The 17,017-nt window shown below is 58.7% G+C and overlaps 1 protein-coding gene across 1 annotated transcript in view; it reads left to right on the forward strand.

The window, feature by feature from the left end:
- The window catches only part of LOC130149676 (deleted in malignant brain tumors 1 protein-like), a 46,290-nt gene that overhangs the window by 10,794 nt on the left and 18,479 nt on the right, over nt 1-17,017 (forward strand). The window contains 18 exon segments of the mRNA XM_056339576.1: nt 1,393-1,725; nt 1,815-2,144; nt 3,059-3,112; nt 3,115-3,387; nt 4,615-4,938; nt 5,507-5,836; nt 6,756-7,012; nt 7,014-7,086; nt 8,149-8,487; nt 9,439-9,768; nt 10,630-10,959; nt 11,509-11,832; nt 12,258-12,584; nt 13,040-13,369; nt 14,342-14,674; nt 15,640-15,969; nt 16,481-16,597; nt 16,686-16,828. Of these exon segments, the coding sequence (XP_056195551.1) occupies nt 1,393-1,725; nt 1,815-2,144; nt 3,059-3,112; nt 3,115-3,387; nt 4,615-4,938; nt 5,507-5,836; nt 6,756-7,012; nt 7,014-7,086; nt 8,149-8,487; nt 9,439-9,768; nt 10,630-10,959; nt 11,509-11,832; nt 12,258-12,584; nt 13,040-13,369; nt 14,342-14,674; nt 15,640-15,969; nt 16,481-16,597; nt 16,686-16,828 (4,877 nt within the window).

Here is a 17,017-nt window from a genome sequence, read left to right on the forward strand (position 1 = left end):
TGCAGAGGGGCTGGTTTCCTGCCGAAGGGCCCCGTTTCCTTGCAGTGGGAGTTGCTTCCTTGCAAAGGGGTTTCCTTGTGAGGCTTCTTTCCCGCTCCCTGCTGCACAGCCTGGCCGCAAGAGCTGAGCTCTGCACTGCAGCTGCCCAGATGCCGACTTGAGATTTTATTTTTTACCTGTTCCCTCCTCTCTCGGGCCCTGGCAACCTCCCGAGTGCTGTGCCTGATGCCCCGCTTGCTGCCTCACTTACTGCTGGTCGCACTGTGCACAGCTCAGTGGCCTGAGCCCTTCAGGAGTCATTATCCGTGGTCAAAACGCTGATTGACACAACGCAATCATATCCCTCAACAATTTTTTGGGTTTTTTTACCTCTCTGATGACCCCCTTGAGCTCTCCCCATGACTGACCCTCCCCGTTACAGCTCCTTTCCCCACCATCTCCCTTTGGTTGGCGCAAAACCGCACCGACGGGGCTGCGGCCATCTCGTGGCATGGGTCTTGTGCCTTGCCAAGACCCTTGACCTTGCCAAGACCCTTGACCTTGCCAAGACCCTTGACCTTGCCAAGACCCTTCGCCTCGCCAAGACCCTTCGCCTTGCCAAGATCCTTCACCTTGCCAAGACGCTTCGCCTTGCCAAGAAAGACCCTTCACCTCGCCACGACCCTTCACCTCACCAAGATCCTTCACCTTCTCAAGATCCTTCACCTTCTCAAGACCCTTCACCTCACCAAGAAAGACCTCTCACCTTGCTGAGTCCCTTCACCTCACTGAGACCCTTCACCTTGCCGAGACCCTTGACCTTCTCAAGACCCTTCACGTTCCCAACACCCTTTACCTCGCCGAGACCCTTCACCTCGCCAAGACCCTTTGCCTTCCTGTGACCCTTTGCCTTCCCGAGACCCTTTGCCTTCCTGAGACCCTTCACCTTGCCAAGAAAGACCCTTCACCTTGCCAAGACCCTTCCCCTTCCCAAGACCCTTCCCCTCACGTGTGTTCCCTCTCACCATGCAGCTGGACCCCGAGGCACTGCCTCTGTGGTGAAGCTCCATCTTTGCTTGGACAAAAAAACACATAAGTGCAAATACCCTTTTTTTTTTTTTTCTTTTCCTGCCTGTTCAACGAGCAAGAAAAGGGCTCTGGGGTGGGATTTGGATTTAAAATGGTTCTTCTTATTATTATTATCTAAATAGATGGGTTGGATGTGGAGGTGGGGCGTTGGGTTGACTGGAGATGCCCCAGGTCATCTGAGATGCTGAGGGATGCGTGGGACAGTCACCACCCCGCAACGAAACCTCTTTTTGTGGGGTAGGAGACACCTCAGACCCCTGAGATGTTTTATCCCCCCTCCTCAATATTCCCCCTCCCCTCTTCTTTCCCCTCCTGCCTTCGCAGGTTCGGCTGCCGAGAGCCCAGGGGGGGTCCTTCGCCTGGTGGGTGGCCCCAGCCGCTGCGCCGGGCGGGTGGAGGTGCTCCACAACGGGACGTGGGGGACAGTTTGTGATGACGGCTGGGGCTCCCCGGAGGGTCGGGTGGTCTGCCGGCAGCTGGGCTGCGGGACGGTGCTGGCGGTGGCTCCGGGAGCTCGTTACGGAGAAGGAATGGGACAGATTTGGTTGGATGAAGTCAACTGCACGGGGGAGGAAAGCAACTTGTCCCAGTGCCGAGCCAAACCGTGGGGGGAACACAACTGTCACCACGTGGAGGATGCCAGCGTGGAGTGCTCAGGTAGTTTGGCACAACGCCACTGTCCCTGCATCCCTCCCTGCTGCGCTGGTGGTGCCGCGCATCCCTCATTCCTGTTGGGATACCCACAGATTCCAGCCTGGCCGCTTTGGGAACCCTCCAGTTACGCAACGGTCCCAACCGGTGCGCCGGGAGGGTGGAGGTGCTCCACGACCACATGTGGGGGACAATCTGTGATGACGGCTGGGACCTGGCGGATGCGGCAGTGGTGTGCCGGCAGCTGGGCTGCGGTGCGGCGCTGGTGGCCACCGGCGGGGCACATTTCGGCAGGGGCCATGATCCCATCTGGCTGGACGAGGTCAACTGCACCGGTGCCGAGGGGACCCTCTTTGATTGCCACGCCACCGCCTGGGGGGACAACAACTGCTTCCACGGGGAGGACGCCGGGGTGATCTGTGCAGGTAAACTGTTTCGGGGTCCTGAAGGGGTCAGGGGGTGGTTCCTGCGCCCCCCACCCAAGGGTGCTCACCCACAGCATCCCCTTAAGGTTGAGCAAAGACCCTGCAAAGCCATCCCCCGCGTCCTGCAGCCGAAGGGCCATTGGTTTGTGGTACTGTGCATGATTTATCGGCGACCCCCCCCCCCCAAAAACAAAAAAAAGGCTCGATTCTGTCTCGCCTGTGGATGCTGGGCTGGTGGTGGAGGGTTTGGTGTGTGTGTAGCTCCTTTTATTTGGAATGTGTGGCAGGGAGCAGGGAAGGGCCGTTGCAAGCTTTGCGGGAAGGTGGCAGCAATAAAAAGGGAGTTTGCAAGAAGGTGACTTTGCAATAAATGGCCTTTGCTATAAGGTGACTTTGCAATAAAAAGTGACTTTGAAATAAAAAGTGACTGCAATAAAAAGTGACTTTGCAATAAGGTGACTTTGCAATAAATGGCCTTTGCAGGAAGGTGACGGCAATAAAAAGGGACTTTGCAGTAAGGTGACTTTGCAATAAATGGCCTTTGCAGGAAGGTGACTTTGCAATAAATCACCTTTGCAATAAATAAATGGCCTTTGCCAGAAGGTGACAGCAATGAAAAGTGACTTTGCAATAAAAAGTGACTTTGCAATAAAAAGGGACTTTGCAATCGGCTGACTTTGCAATGAGGTGACTTTGCAATAAAAAGTGACTTTGCAATGAGGTGACTTTGCAATAAAAAGTGACTTTACAATAAAAAGGGACTTTGCAATTGGGTGACTTCCATTGCAAGTTTCTTCTTATGAGGACGCTGATCCTCGCTGTGCCGGGAGGGTCCCCCGGTGCATGGAGGATCCTTGCCACGCACGGAGGATCCCCCCCGTAACCGCAGCTTTTCCCTCGCTTGTCACCGGCAGCCTCGGGATTACCGGTGAGCACTGAGCTCCGCCTGGCCAATGGCTCCAGTGGCTGCGAGGCCGGGTGGAGGTGGCCCACAACGGCACCTGGGTGGCCCTGTGCGCCCAGGGCTGGGGGCTGCCGGAGGCCGGCGTGGTGTGCCGGCAGCTGGGCTGCGGCAGTGCCCTGGTGGCGCCCGATGGGCAGCGTTTTGGCCAAGGCAGCGGCGGCATGTGGCCCCACGGCGTGAGCTGCGCGGGCACCGAGCCCAGCCTGGCCACCTGCCAGGTGAAGGAGTGGCCCAACGGCACGTGTCACCGTGGGACAGGAGCCGGCGCAGTGTGCACAGGTAACGCACTGCGCGCAGCATGGCAGGGTGCGTCGCAGTTGATCCGTCGCGTTGGGTTTTCCATTGCTGCAACCTCGCGGACATGTGGCGTCACCAAATGTCACTGGAGGAATTTTTGGGGGGTCCTCCTGGAGGGGGGGCGGGCGCCGACGCTGGTGGGTGGGATGCAACCATGGGGTGCCTTGCCCCTTCGCCCGCCAGCACGAGCGATCTGCCGGCATTTTGTTGCGGCGACATGATGCACGTGGGGCGCTTGCATCCTCTGAAAGTGCCAGGGTGATTTTCTTTCTCCAAAAATTACCAGGTTTTTTTCCCAATTTGCCCCCCTTTTTTTCCCAGTTTTCCTGTATTTTCATGATTTTCCCCATTTTCCCTGATTTTTCCCATTTCCTCCATTTTCATGATTTTTTCCCGATTTTCTCCCATTTTTCCTGATTTTTCCGTTTTCCCTGATTTTTCCCTATTTGTCCTGATTTTTTTCCCGATTTTTCCCAATTTCCCCTCTATTTTCCCAATTTTTCCTGTTTTCCCCCTATTTTTCGTGATTTTTCCCTATTTCTCCTGATTTTTCCCTGATTTCTCCCAATTTTCCCCCTATTTTTCCCAATTTTTCCCCAATTTCCCCAATTTTTCCTGTTTTTCCTGATTTTTCCCCTATTTCTCCTCATTTTTTCCGATTTCCCCCATTTTTTCCAATTTCTTTCCCCAATTTTTCCCAATTTTCCCCCATTTCCCCCAATTTTTCCCAATTCCCCCCCATTTTTCCCAATTTCTTTCCCCAGTTTTTCCCAATTTCCCCTATTTTTCCCCATTTTTCCCAATTTCCCTGACTTTTCCCATTTTTCCCCTTCTTCCCCTATTTTTCCCTATTTCCTCCCATTTTTCCTCATTTCCCCCTGACTTTTCCTGATTTTTCACTATATTTCCCTGATTTTCTCCTATTTTTCCCTACTTTTTCTGATTTTTTCCTGATTCTTCCTGATTTCTCTGATTTTCCCATTTTTCCTGATTTTTCCCCTGATTTTTCTCTTTTCCCCCCAATTTTTCTCGATTTTCCTCTATTTTTCCCTGCTTTTCCCAATTTTTCCCTACTTTTCCCTATTTTTCCCGATTTCCCCCCATTTTCCCTGATTTTTTTCCTGATTTTTTTCCCCCATTTCCCCCCGTTTTTCCCCATTTTCCCTGATTTTTTCCCAATTTTTTCCCGATTTCCCCCTTTTTTTCCAGGTAACGTGGAAGGCGACCGTGTGCGCTTGGTCAACTACAGCAACCGCTGCGCCGGCAGGGTGGAGATTTTCCATAACCAGCGGTGGGGGACGGTGTGCGACGACAACTGGGACCTACTGGATGCCACCGTGGTTTGCCGGCAGCTGGGCTGCGGCCACGCGCTCTCAGCCCCCCGGGGGGGGCAGTTCGGACGGGGAGGGGGTGTCATCTGGCTGGACGAGACGAATTGCACTGGGAGGGAGCGCGCCCTGTCCGCCTGCCCCGCGCGCCCGTGGGGCGTCACCGATTGCTACCACGGGGAAGACGCTGGCGTCGTTTGTTCCGGTGAGGGATGCGCCGTGGCATCGTTTGGGGGTGGGGAGGGGCCGTGAGGGGGAGGGGTTCTGTACCCCCAGGGAGGGCTTCTGGGGGTTGCCAGTGGCGGCCAAGGCAGGGTTGGTGGGTGGTCGTGGGGTGGGGTTATTTGAGGCAGGGGGAGGTGGTCCGGCGGGGATCCCTGAGTCCTGCTCCTCTGGGAACCCACCAGCTCCAGCAGGCACCCTGGGGACCCCCAGGGGACCCTCCGTGGTGCCTTCTGGCACCCTGAGGACCCTCTGCCGTGCCTTCTGGCACCCTGGGGACCCCCCACCGTGACTTCCAGCACCCTGGGCACCCTCCACCATGCCTTTTGGCACTGGGGACCCTCTGCCATGCCATTTGGCACCGTGGGGCCCCCCTGGGCACCCTCTCCTGTTCCTTCTGGCACCCTGGGCACCATCTGCCGTGCCTTTTGACACCCTGGGGACCCTCCCCCGTGCCATTCGTCACCCTGTGGAGCTCAATCGCCCTGGGCTCCACGCGGCGGGAGGCCGGTGGCCGTCTGCTGGCATCGGTAACCCCGCGGTGTTGGCAGCCTCGCTTGCCCCCGAGCCAGCCCAGCTCCGGCTGGCAAACGGCTCCCACCGCTGCGCCGGCCGCGTCGAGGTGCTGCACTGGGGGGAGTGGGGGACCGTGTGCCCCCGTGGCTGGGATGTGCGGGACGCCGAGGTCGTGTGCCAGCAGCTGGGCTGCGGGACGGCACTGGCAGCGTCGGAAGAGGCCGATTTCGGTCCCGGATCCCTGCGCGTGTGGCTGGACAACGTGGAGTGCCAGGGGACGGAGCAGAGCCTGAGGAAATGCCGGGCCAGCCCCAGAGGAGAGGGCAGCTGCGGCCACCCAAGGCGTGCTGGCGCTGTGTGCTCAGGTGGGTGCAGCTCCAGCACCTGCGGAAGAGGGAGGGGGAACACCCCCCCTCCCAGTGGGGAACGTGGGGCCACTGGGGCAGGGGGCTTTGGGAAGGGTCACCGGGAGCGGGGGGGATGGGATGCTGCGGGTTCAGAGCAAGGCGGGATCCTTCCTCTCTTCCCAGATCCTTCCTCTCTTCCTGGATTTTTCCTCTTCCTGGATTCTTCCTCTCTTCCCGGATTCTTCCTCTCTTCCTGGATTATTCTTCTCGGATTCTTCCTCTTCCCAGATTCTTCCTCTCTTCCCGGATTCTTCCTCTCTTCCTGGATTATTCTTCTCGGATTCTTCCTCTTCCCAGATTCTTTCTCTCTTCCCGGATTCTTCCTCTTCCCGGATTCTTCCTCTTCCTGGATTCTTCCTCTCTTCCTGGACTCTTCCTCTCTTCCCGGACTCTTCCTCTTCCCAGATTCTTCCTCTCTTCCCGGATTCTTCCTCTTTCCAGATTCTTCCTCTTTCCAGATTCTTCCTCTTCCTAGATTCTTCCTCTCTTCCTGGATTCTTCCTCTCTTCCTGGATTCTTCCTCTCTTCCCTGATTCTTCCCCTTCCCAGATTTTCCTCTTCCCGGATTCTTCCTCTTCCTGGATTCTTCCTCTCTTCCCAGATTCTTCCTCTCTTCCCAGATTCTTCCTCTTCCCAGATTTTCCTTTTCCCGGATTCTTCCTCTTCCGGGATTCTTCCTCTTCCCAGATTCTTCCTCTCTTTCCGGATTATTCTCGGATTCTTCCTCTTCTTGGATTCTTCCTCTTCTTGGATTCTTCCTCTTCTCGGATTCTTCCTCTTCCCGGATTCTTCCTCGTTCCGCATTCTTCCTCTTCCCGCCTTCATCCTCGTCCCGTAGTGCAGCCGGATGCTCCAGCATCTCCTTCCCTCCTCGCAGGCTCGGTCATCTCCAGCTTCGCTCCGCTCCGCCTGTCTGACGGGCCGGGTCCCTGCGCCGGGCGGGTCGAGGTGTTTCACCAGGAGACGTGGGGGACGGTGTGTGACGATGGCTGGGACTTCCCGGCGGCACAGGCGGTGTGCCGCCAGCTGGACTGCGGCGTCCCCATTGCGGCTCCGCGCCGCGCTCGCTTCGGCCAGGGACACGGACCGATCTGGCTGGACAACGTACGCTGTGCCGGCACCGAGGCCGCCCTCGTCCGAATGCCGGAGCCGGGGATGGGGCGTCCACCAATGCCAGCGTGGAGAGGAGGCTGGTGTCGTGTGCTCAGGTAACTGCTCCACATTGCAGAGCTGGGGGCAATCCTTACCCTGCACCTGCAGGTACTGCAGCGCTGCGGCACTGCGCTCCGCGGGGGCGTGGGGTTTGCGATGCAGGCGGTGTTTGTGCCCAGCCTGGAGACCTTTTGCTTTGAAATCAGCCCCTCGTGGCCCGTCCTGGCGGATGAAACCCCCCAAAACTCAATGTCCTGCTCATTTCCACCGCTATCCCCAAAAATACAGCTTCTGGCTCGCCTTGGGCCAGGGGTTTAGGACAAATCCCAGTGGTCACGTGGAGCGGAGATTGTCTCCATCAGGAAAATTGCAGCGTGGCCTCACCTGCTTCTTGACAGCGGGTCGAGGGGGTCTTCTCCCTGGTGGTCAGGGAGGATTCTCCAACAGCTTTGGTTGATCCATGGTTGATGTCCCTGTGATCCCGTCTCCCATCCCTCCATCTCCCCTCTGGCTCCCACTTTTTGCCACAGGAATCCATTGTAGCAGCTGTCAGGAAGCTGAGGCGGTGACCGGGTTGCTCAATATGATGGATTTTGCGTAATAACTGGGTGTCACTGAGCGAGGCGGTATGGGAAGGTGGCATCTCCCCCTGGGTGGGCTCAAAGATCCTACAGGAAAACCTGTGTCCTTCAGGAGCAAGAGCTGGAGGGCAGCTGAGGGGGCCCCGGTGTCCCAAATGGCACAAGGGGGCCAATGGCTGGATGGCCGGACCCTGCTGGATGTGACCCACAGGGATGCTGATGAGCATCACTTGACCCGCAGAGATGATCCTGAGCATCCTTAATCCACAGGGATTCCCATGAGCATCCTTGACCCACAGGGATGCTCCTGAGCATCTGTAATCCACGGGGATGATCCTGAGCATCCTTAATCCACAGGGATGCTCCTGAGCTTCCTTAATCCACGGGGATGCTCCTGAGCATCCTTAATGAACAGGGATGCTCCTGAGCATCCTTGACCCACAGGGATGCTCATCTGCTGGTGTAAACCCGTTGCTCCCAAATTTCACAGGGTAGAAGGTACCTACCTCAACGTGTGTCCACCCTCTGATGTTGTAGGATCGGGATTTTCCGACCTGGGAAGCCTCCGTCTGGCCAACAGCTCGGATCCGTGCTCCGGGAGAGTTGAAGTGTTCCACGCTCAGCGTTGGGGGGGCGTCTGCACCGACGGCTGGGACCTGGCCGAAGCCCACGTGGTCTGTCGGCAGCTGGGCTGCGGGCCGGCGCGCTCGGCCGGGGGCTCCGGCCCGTTTGGCACTGGGAATGATCTGATCTGGCTGGATTCTGTGGATTGCACCGGGAACGAAGCAGCCCTCTTTGAGTGCAAGGTCAAGTTCTGGGGTGCTGAGAGCTGCCAAGGCAGGGGGTCCGCAAGCGTGGTGTGCTCCGCGGCCACAGGTCAGTGGCGGGGGGGGAGGGGGTCAGTCCTGCCATGGGGGGGTCACACAGACCCAGTCTGCCCATCTGGCTCCTCCTCGCCCTGCTCCAACCACCCCCCGTGCCTGCAGTCATGCCAGGGAGCCGGAGGTGTTTTCCGTTCTGAGGTCTGCCCATCCCTGGCTTCCCTTGGGCAAGGTGCTTGGAAATCCCTAACCTGGGATTCCCAGAAATCCCAAGCCTAGGATGCCCAGAAATCCCAAACCTACATTTCCAAGAAATCCCAATCCTAGGTCTCCCAGAAATCCCAAGCCTAGGTTCCCCAGAAATCCCAAGCCTAGGATCTCCAGAAAACTCAATCCTAGGTTTCCAAGAAATCCAAGTCCTAGGTTTCCAAGAAATCCCAAGCCTAGGCTCTCCAGAAAACTCAATCCTGGGTTTCCAAGAAATCCCAATCCTAGGATTCCCAGAAATCCCAATTTTAGGATTCCCAGCAATCCCAGTCCTAGGATTCCCAGAAATCTCAAGCCTAGGTCTCCCAGCAATCCCAATCCTAGGATTCCCAGCAATCCAGCAATCCCAAGCCTATCACACCTTGCCATTCCATGGGACACAAAGGTCCCTGCCACCCCAGGGTGCCAGATGCCCCCGGGGGGATATTTTCCCCCCTCGTGCTCCCGCACAGCCTCTGATCCCCAGGGATCCCCTTCTCCTCCCCAAGCTCCTCCTCGCTCCAGTCCTTGACGCCCTTGGGGCTCTTCGCCCCCTTGTGCCCCTGCGCTCACTGGTGTCACTGCCACTGCTTGGTGACTCGCTCCTGTTTGCCACCACGCTCACACCTGTGCGCCCAGAACCACGACGTGCCGGGAGGGCACCTTGAAAATGGGGGGTGCGGGGTCCCCCCCGGGTCTCCAGCCACCATCCAGGTGTTTCCAGCCAGCGGGGGGGTCGTTTTCCTAATTTTCCTCATAGATTTGGACGCAGGGAGCACCGAAGACCTGCGGCTGGCTGACGGCCCGCACCGCTGCGCCGGGAGGGTGGAGATCTTCCACGACCAGCGCTGGGGGACGGTGTGCGATGACGGTTGGGACCTCAACGACGCGGTGGTGGTCTGCCGGCAGCTGGGCTGCGGGGTGGCCGTGGGTGCTCCAGGTTTGGCTGCTTTTGGGCAAGGAACCGGCCCCATTTGGCTACAAGGGGTGAGTTGTCTGGGGACAGAAGCCACCCTCACTGGATGCCCGGTCAAGCCTTGGCGCCATCGCGCTTGTAACCACGTGGAAGATGCCAGCGTTGTGTGCTCGGGTAGGTGGTTCTCCATCACGTGGACCCAACCCCCACCGTTCCCATGCAGGCTGGGATCAAACTGGCCACCCACTGGCCACCCAGTTGCCCAGATTCCTAGGAACCCTGTTAAACCCGGTGCTGGGAGACACGGGGAAAAATAGGACGCGCCGGGGAAAGAAAGCGGCACGGCAAAGACGTGCCTCAGCATCTGGTACCACTAGAAGGGTCCGAGGTGTTTTGACTGGCTGAAGTACCCACAGCCTTTGGGAGGAGCAGGGTGGGCAATGCTCTGAGCAGCAGCAGGCATCGCGTGCCCAGCCCCAGCCTAGTGGTGGAAAAATGGGGAGAAAGAATGCAGAAAGATGCACTGGAACTGGTTGTTTCTGTGTTTTTACATGCTTACACCCGTTTTTTGTGAGATGATTGAGGAGGTCTTGGCTTGGGAAGGTCAATGGGGCAACCAGGAGAGGGATAACCAGGAAAAATAAAATAAAATAAAATATCCTTTGCCATTTTCTTTAGGGGGGAAGGGGGGTAGCGCCAGGTGATGCAGGTTCCGTGAAACAGGAAGCACTGAGGAACTCCGGGCAGGACGTTCCGCATCCCTTCCTCCCGGTGCAGTGTCCCTCAGGGTGGAGACACCTTGTCCCAACCTCAGAATCGGGATGCATCCGCTTTTGGGGTGCAAGGTGGGGGGAGGGACCTCATGGAGCGCCCCCTCCCCCCGCCATGCTCACTGCTGGTAAAGGGCGAGGGATGTATGGGCAACGGTGACACCATGCAAAGCCACCACGGGGATGCCCCGCCCTCTCGTCATCCCATTCATATCCCTAAGAATCCCCCCCCCCCTTTTTTTTTTTTTTCTGGGATGTTTTCCAGCCTCAGGAATCACCAGCAGCCCCCAGCTTCGCCTGTCGGGGGGTCTGAGCCCCTGCGCTGGCAGGGTGGAGGTGTTCTACAACAACCAGTGGGGGACGGTGTGTGATGACAGCTGGGACCTGGCGGATGCGGCAGTGGTCTGCCGGCAGCTGGGCTGCGGTGCGGCGCTGGCGGCCCCCGGCTCTGCACACTTCGGCTGGGGCGCGGGGCCTGTCTGGCTGGACGACGTCCGCTGCAGTGGGGAGGAGAGCAACTTTGCTGAGTGTCGCACCAAGATGTGGGGCGTCCATGACTGCCACCACGGGGAGGATGCCGGTGTGGTGTGCGCAGGTGAGGGGGGGGAGGGGGGACACCGCGGGGGAGGTGCTGCGGGCGGGGCTGGGGTAGGAGCTTCTTGTAGCGCTCGCACATGAGGATCACCTAGGTACTCCTAGTAGCTCACCCATGATCACCCAGGAGTGTCTCCTAGAAAATCCTAGTGGCTCACCCATGAGTACCTCTTAGATGCTCCTAGTGGCTCACCCAGGAGTATCTCCTAGATACTCCTAGTAGCTCACCCATGAGGATCTCCTAGATACTCCTAGTGGCTCACCCATGATCACACCATGGGTATCTCCTAGAAACTTCTAGTAGCTCACTCATTAATATCTCCTAGAAAATCCTAGTAGCTCACCCATGAGTATTGCCTAGTAACTCCCAGTAGCTCACCCATGACCACCCTTGGGTATCTCCTAGATACTAATTATAGCTACTCATGGAAGATGCCTCCACCCATAGTTGAGGTTCTCTACAGTGGGGGGGGTTCTCCAGGGATGTTGGGGTGTCCTCCAGCCGCCCTCCCCCCCCCCCCCCCCCGCCTTTCCCTCTCCATTATCCCAGGTAACTCCAGCTCCGCTGACCTACGGCTGGTGGATGGGCCGCACCGCTGTGCTGGCCGTGTCGAGGTGCTCCATGCCGGGCAGTGGGGGACGGTGTGCGACGATGGTTGGGACCTCAATGATGCAGCGGTGGTGTGCCGGCAGCTGGGCTGTGGCAGAGCTGAAGCAGGACTTGGCCAAGCTCGTTTCCAGCAGGGAACGGGACACATCTGGCTGGACGATGTCAGCTGCTCTGGAAAGGAGGATGCGCTCACCCAGTGTCGTGCTCGGCCCTGGGGACAGACCAACTGCAACCATGGAGAAGACGCCAGTGTGGTGTGCTTGGGTATGTGCCAACAGGGTGTGTGTGTCCATCTGGGTGCTGCTGGGGTGGGGCTGGGATGGTCGAGGCCCTCCAGGGATGGGATGGGGGGGGTCCGTCCGTCCATCCATCCATCCATCCATCCCCATCCATCCATCCATCTGTTCATCCATCTATACATGTATCCATCCATCCGTCCATGCATGCATCCATCTATCCATCTATCCATGCATGCATCCATCCATGCATGCATCCAACCGTGCATCCATCGATCCATGCATCCATCTGTTCATCCATCCATTGGGATTTTTCCATGGATTATTCAAACAATACATCAAGGAATGGCCCGCATTGCTGCAGTGGGTGATGGCGGGTGGGATGGGGTGGGGTGGGAACGGGGGCTCCTTCCACCCCTATCCCCCCCAAATCTATCGGGATTTTTTCCGCAGATGACTCCAACGTCACCTCCACTGTCCGGCTGGTGAATGGCCCGCACCGCTGTGCTGGGAGGGTGGAGATCTTCCACAACCAGCGCTGGGGGACGGTGTGCGACGATGATTGGGACCTCAACGATGCGGCGGTGGTCTGCCGGCAGCTGGGCTGCGGGGTGGCCGTGGTGGCCCTGCCGGGAGCTTTTTTTGGGAGGGGGCTGGATCGCATCTGGCTCGACAGGGTCGCCTGCCTCGGGGGGGAGAACAGCCTTGCCGAGTGTCCGGCCAGACCTTGGGGGATCAACAGCTGCCTCCACATCAAGGACGCCAGCGTGGTCTGCTCAGGTGATGCTCCTCTCCTGAAAATACAGCTAGGAGCTGCCCCTTCCCCCCCAGAACCCCCCTCTTCTTCTCCAACGTGACCCCCGGAGCATTGGCTGCAGTTTTTGGTGGTGCAGGGGCTTGTCCCCTTGGTTGATGGTGGTGGCGCCCCGTGGAGCTGGTGGATCTCACCGCCCTTGGCACGGCGGAGTAGGGATGGGGGTAAGAAAAAGGACATGGACACCCCAGTTGGGATGCACCATGGCTCCAAGAAATGGGATTTATGTGTCCCCTTCCCCATCAGGGACCTACAACCATAGGGTCTGGTGGTGCTTATGAAGCCCCAAGGACCATGCAGGCAGGACCAGGATCTGTCCTCCTATGGGTAGACATGGTTGGGCATGTCCTCCAGGTTTACACCCCGGTGGTTACCCGTAGGAGGCCCCTTTTTGCCCCCATCGCTGCGTCTCCTCCCACAGGTTGGGTGAGGGAAGAGGTGGTGGAAATCCGCCTGGCTGAAGGACCCCACCGTTGCAGCGGGAGGGTGGAGGTGCTCTACGAAGAGCAATGGGGGACGGTCTGCGATGACAACTGGGACCTGGCAGACGCGGCGGTGGTCTGCCGGCAGCTGGGCTGCGGGGCAGCCACCGCGGTCTACGGCCGTGCTCACTTTGGCCAAGGGACCGGGCGCATCTGGATGGATGATGTCATCTGCGGCGGGAATGAGAGCAACCTCGCGCAGTGCCGTGGGCGCCCCTGGGGACACACCAACTGCTACCACCGCGAGGATGCCGGCGTGGCGTGCTCCGGTACGTCCCGTCCCGTGGGACGGAGCGTCTGGGGGGGCGGGGGGGAACAATGAGGGGGTCTATCCTGTTCCCACCAGCCTTGGAATGGCATGGATTTTGGGATGGGGTGCTGGAGGGGGGACAATGAGAGAGTCTATCCTGTTCCCACCCCACCAGACTTGGAATGGCATGGATTTTGGGATGGGGTGCTGGGGGACATGATGGGGACAATGAGGGGGTCTATCCTGGTCCCACCAGCCTTGGAATTTGGGAGGGGGTGCTGGGGGGGATCATGAGGGGGTCTATCCTGGCCCCACCAGCTTTGGAATGGCATGGATTTTGGAATGGGGTGCTGGGGGACATGATGGGGACAATGGGGTGTGTGTGTCTAACCTGGTCCCACCAGCCTTGGAATTTGGGAAGGGGTGCTGAGGGGGACAATGGGGACAAGTGGGGGGGTCTATCCTGGTCCCACCAGCCTTGGAATGGCATGGATTTTGGGATGGGGTGCTGGAGGGGACGAGGGGGGTGTGTGTGTCTGTCCTGCCCCTGGGGTCACGTCAGCCTTGGAATAGCCAGGATTTTGGGATGGAGTGCTGGGAAAACCTCAGAGCATCAAGTTGGCCAACCTTAGCCCCAAGCCAATGATGGGTTTTCACCATGTTCCCACCACCACAACGAAACCTTCACACCCCCCACCCCCCATCCCCTGGCACTGAACCAAGACTTATCTCTAGGTGACCACCCCACACACACCCCGCCCAAATCCCCCACTCTCCATCACTTGGTCCACATGCTCACCCCCTTTTTAGGGTAGGAGGCTACAAGTGACGCCCATCGCTATGGCCAGGCTCCTCTGGAAGGGTTGGGGGTTGTCACCCCTCACCTGTGGGGACCAAGAAGACAATTTTTACTCTGCCTGAAGGTTTGGGGATTATTTTTGGGTGATGGGTGCCTGGTTTTCCTTCCCTCAGTGGGATTTCTCTTGACTAGGTGTCAACGCAACGGAGGAGGAGGTGCAGGTCCGCTTGGTCAACGGACCCAACCATTGTGCCGGGAGAGTGGAGGTGCTCCACAAGGGGCAGTGGGGCACCATCTGCGATGACGGGTGGGATTTGAAGGATGCTAAGGTGGTCTGCCAGCAGCTGGGCTGCGGGTCGGCTGTGGCAGTCCCAGGTCATGCGCACTTCGGGCAAGGGTTGGATCCCATCTGGTTGGATGACGTGGAGTGCACCAGTATGGAGACCACCTTCGCCCAGTGCAACCTGAGGAGCTGGGGGCTCCATAACTGCAACCACAACGAAGACGCGGGAGTCGTGTGCTCAGGTGGTCCCCGGGTCAGGGGGGGAAGATGCTTCTAGAATGTCCCCAAAAAAGTTTTTTTTTTCTGAGAATGGGAAGCTGGCAGCACTGGTGGGAGGGACATCAGTGGTGGGAATGATGGGAGGTTCTTCACCGTGAGAGTGCCCAGAGAAGCTGTGGGTGCCCCATGGGAGGGTTCAAGGCCAGGTTGGACAGGGCTGGGAGCAACTGGGTCTAGTGGAAGGTGTCCCTGCCCGTGGCAGGGGGTGGAACTGGATGATCTTGAAGATCCCTTCCAACCCAAACCGCTCTAGGATTTGGAGACTTTGCCAGGGAGCCCATGGGTTGGAACTGGGTGATCTCAAAGATCCCTTCCAACCCAAACCACTCTATGACGCTGCACAGGAGCCCATGGCAGGAGGGTTGGAACCACATGATCTCAAAGATCTCTTCCAACCTGAACCATCCTAGGATGTTGCCAGGGTGCCCATGGCAGGAAGGTGGGAACCAGATGATCTCAAAGATCCCTTCCAACCCAAACCACTCTAGGATTTGGAGACATTGCAAGGGAGCCCATGGGTTGGAACCGGGTGATCTCAAAAGATCCCTTCCAACCCAAACCATCCTAGGACGTTCCCAGGGAGCCTGTGGCAGGAGGGTTGGAACCAGATGATCTCAAAGATCCCTTCCAACCTGAACTGTTCTAGCATTCTGTGACATTGCCAGGGAGCCCATGGGTTGGAACCAGATATCTCAAAGATCTCTTCTAACCCAACCCATTCCTATGACATTGCCAGGGAGCCCATGGCAGGAGGGTTGGAACCAGATGATCTCAAAGATCCCTTCCAACCCAAACAACCCCATGACACTTCCAGGCAGCTGTGGGGTGGAAATGGCGCAGTGGGTGGCCCGTGGGCTGCACCCCCACCCTTGCACCCCTCCCCCGCAGGCTCAGAGGGGCCACCTGAACCCTTGGGTTTGTCTGGCAGGCACGGACCCGTTGGAGGTGCGGGTGCGGGACGGCCCCGGTCCCTGCGCGGGGCGGGTGGAAGTGCTCTCCAACACTACCTGGTACGGGGTGTGCGGCAGCAGCTGGAGCTTGCTGGAAGCTGAGGTGGTCTGCAGGCAGCTGGGCTGTGGGCCAGCCCAGTCGGCGCCCACCGGAGCCCAGTTCAGCCCCGGGGACGGCCGTGCCTTGCTGGAGGGGCTGAGATGCCGGGGGACCGAGGGGCTGCTCCTGGAGTGCCAGCAGAAGGAGATGGGGCCGGGGGCATGCCGGCAGGGCTCGGCGGCCGGCGTGGTGTGCGCGATGCCCAAGGGTAAGCGCCAGGGAAGGTGAGAAGGAAGGTGGTGCATGTTCGTGCCAGCAGGCTCCAAGGGCCTTTCCTGAGGGATGCTCCTTGTTTTCCAGCACCCTTGGGCACGTGGGAGATGTTTTCCCAACCCCAAACCACACTCTTCTGTATTTTTCCTGGAGCCCAGATTTCCTACCCCCACCCCCCCACCCCCCGGCCCCGGGATGTTCCTCAGGTTGTAGTAGAGCTGGGACAACTCTGAAGGATGCAGGAGGGTCAGGAAAAGGCGGGTGGGAGATGTGGCGCCCCAACCCCAGCACAGGACCCCGTGCCGGGGAGGGTGTGAGGGCAGCGGGGAGGCGGACGGTCGCTCTGACCCACCCATCCCCTCATCCACCCCAGGGAAATGGGTCTTAATGAGATGACTAATTAAGGAAAGCCCATCTCTGCCGCCAGCTGGGCTGGGTTTGGGGTCACGCTGTTACTGGTCTTGGCTGGAAACAGGGTCCTGAGTCTGCTGTGCCCCCACCCCCAGGTGCTCCAGCATCCTGCTCGGTGCTGATTGCGCTGCTGGCCCTGGTGATGGTGCTGAGCGGGGTCCTGCTGTGGCTCAACCTGAAGAGGCTCTGCCTGCCAACAGCCCAGGCTGGAGGTAACAATCCCACCCCTATCCTGTGTCCGTCCCCCCCACCCCAGGGGGACACGGGGAGCAGCTCAGCCATGTCCCCTCCATCCCACAGCCCGATGGCGGCACACCAGGGACCAGGGTGCTTCACCGAAGCCCTTCCCCCCACCGGGAGCCATCTACCTCCCCACCACCGCAGGAGCCCTGGAGGACACTGACGCCGAGACGATGGAGCTCATGAAGGATGATCCTGCCCCGTGATCCCAACCTCCCATGATCCCAATGGGATCCTGGGGGGGATCCCGGGGGGGATCCCAGGCTCCTGCCACCCCCCCCTTCCCCCCCCCAGTCCCAAAGACCAGCAGCTGCTGGGCAAAATCATTTGGAACCAATGACCCTACAGCATCTGGTCAAGAGGGGGGTCTCCCGGTTTGGTGACATTTGGTC

Source organism: Falco biarmicus, chromosome 5 (genome assembly GCF_023638135.1).
Source record: "Falco biarmicus isolate bFalBia1 chromosome 5, bFalBia1.pri, whole genome shotgun sequence".
In the NCBI taxonomy this organism is placed as follows: Eukaryota; Metazoa; Chordata; class Aves; order Falconiformes; family Falconidae; genus Falco; species Falco biarmicus.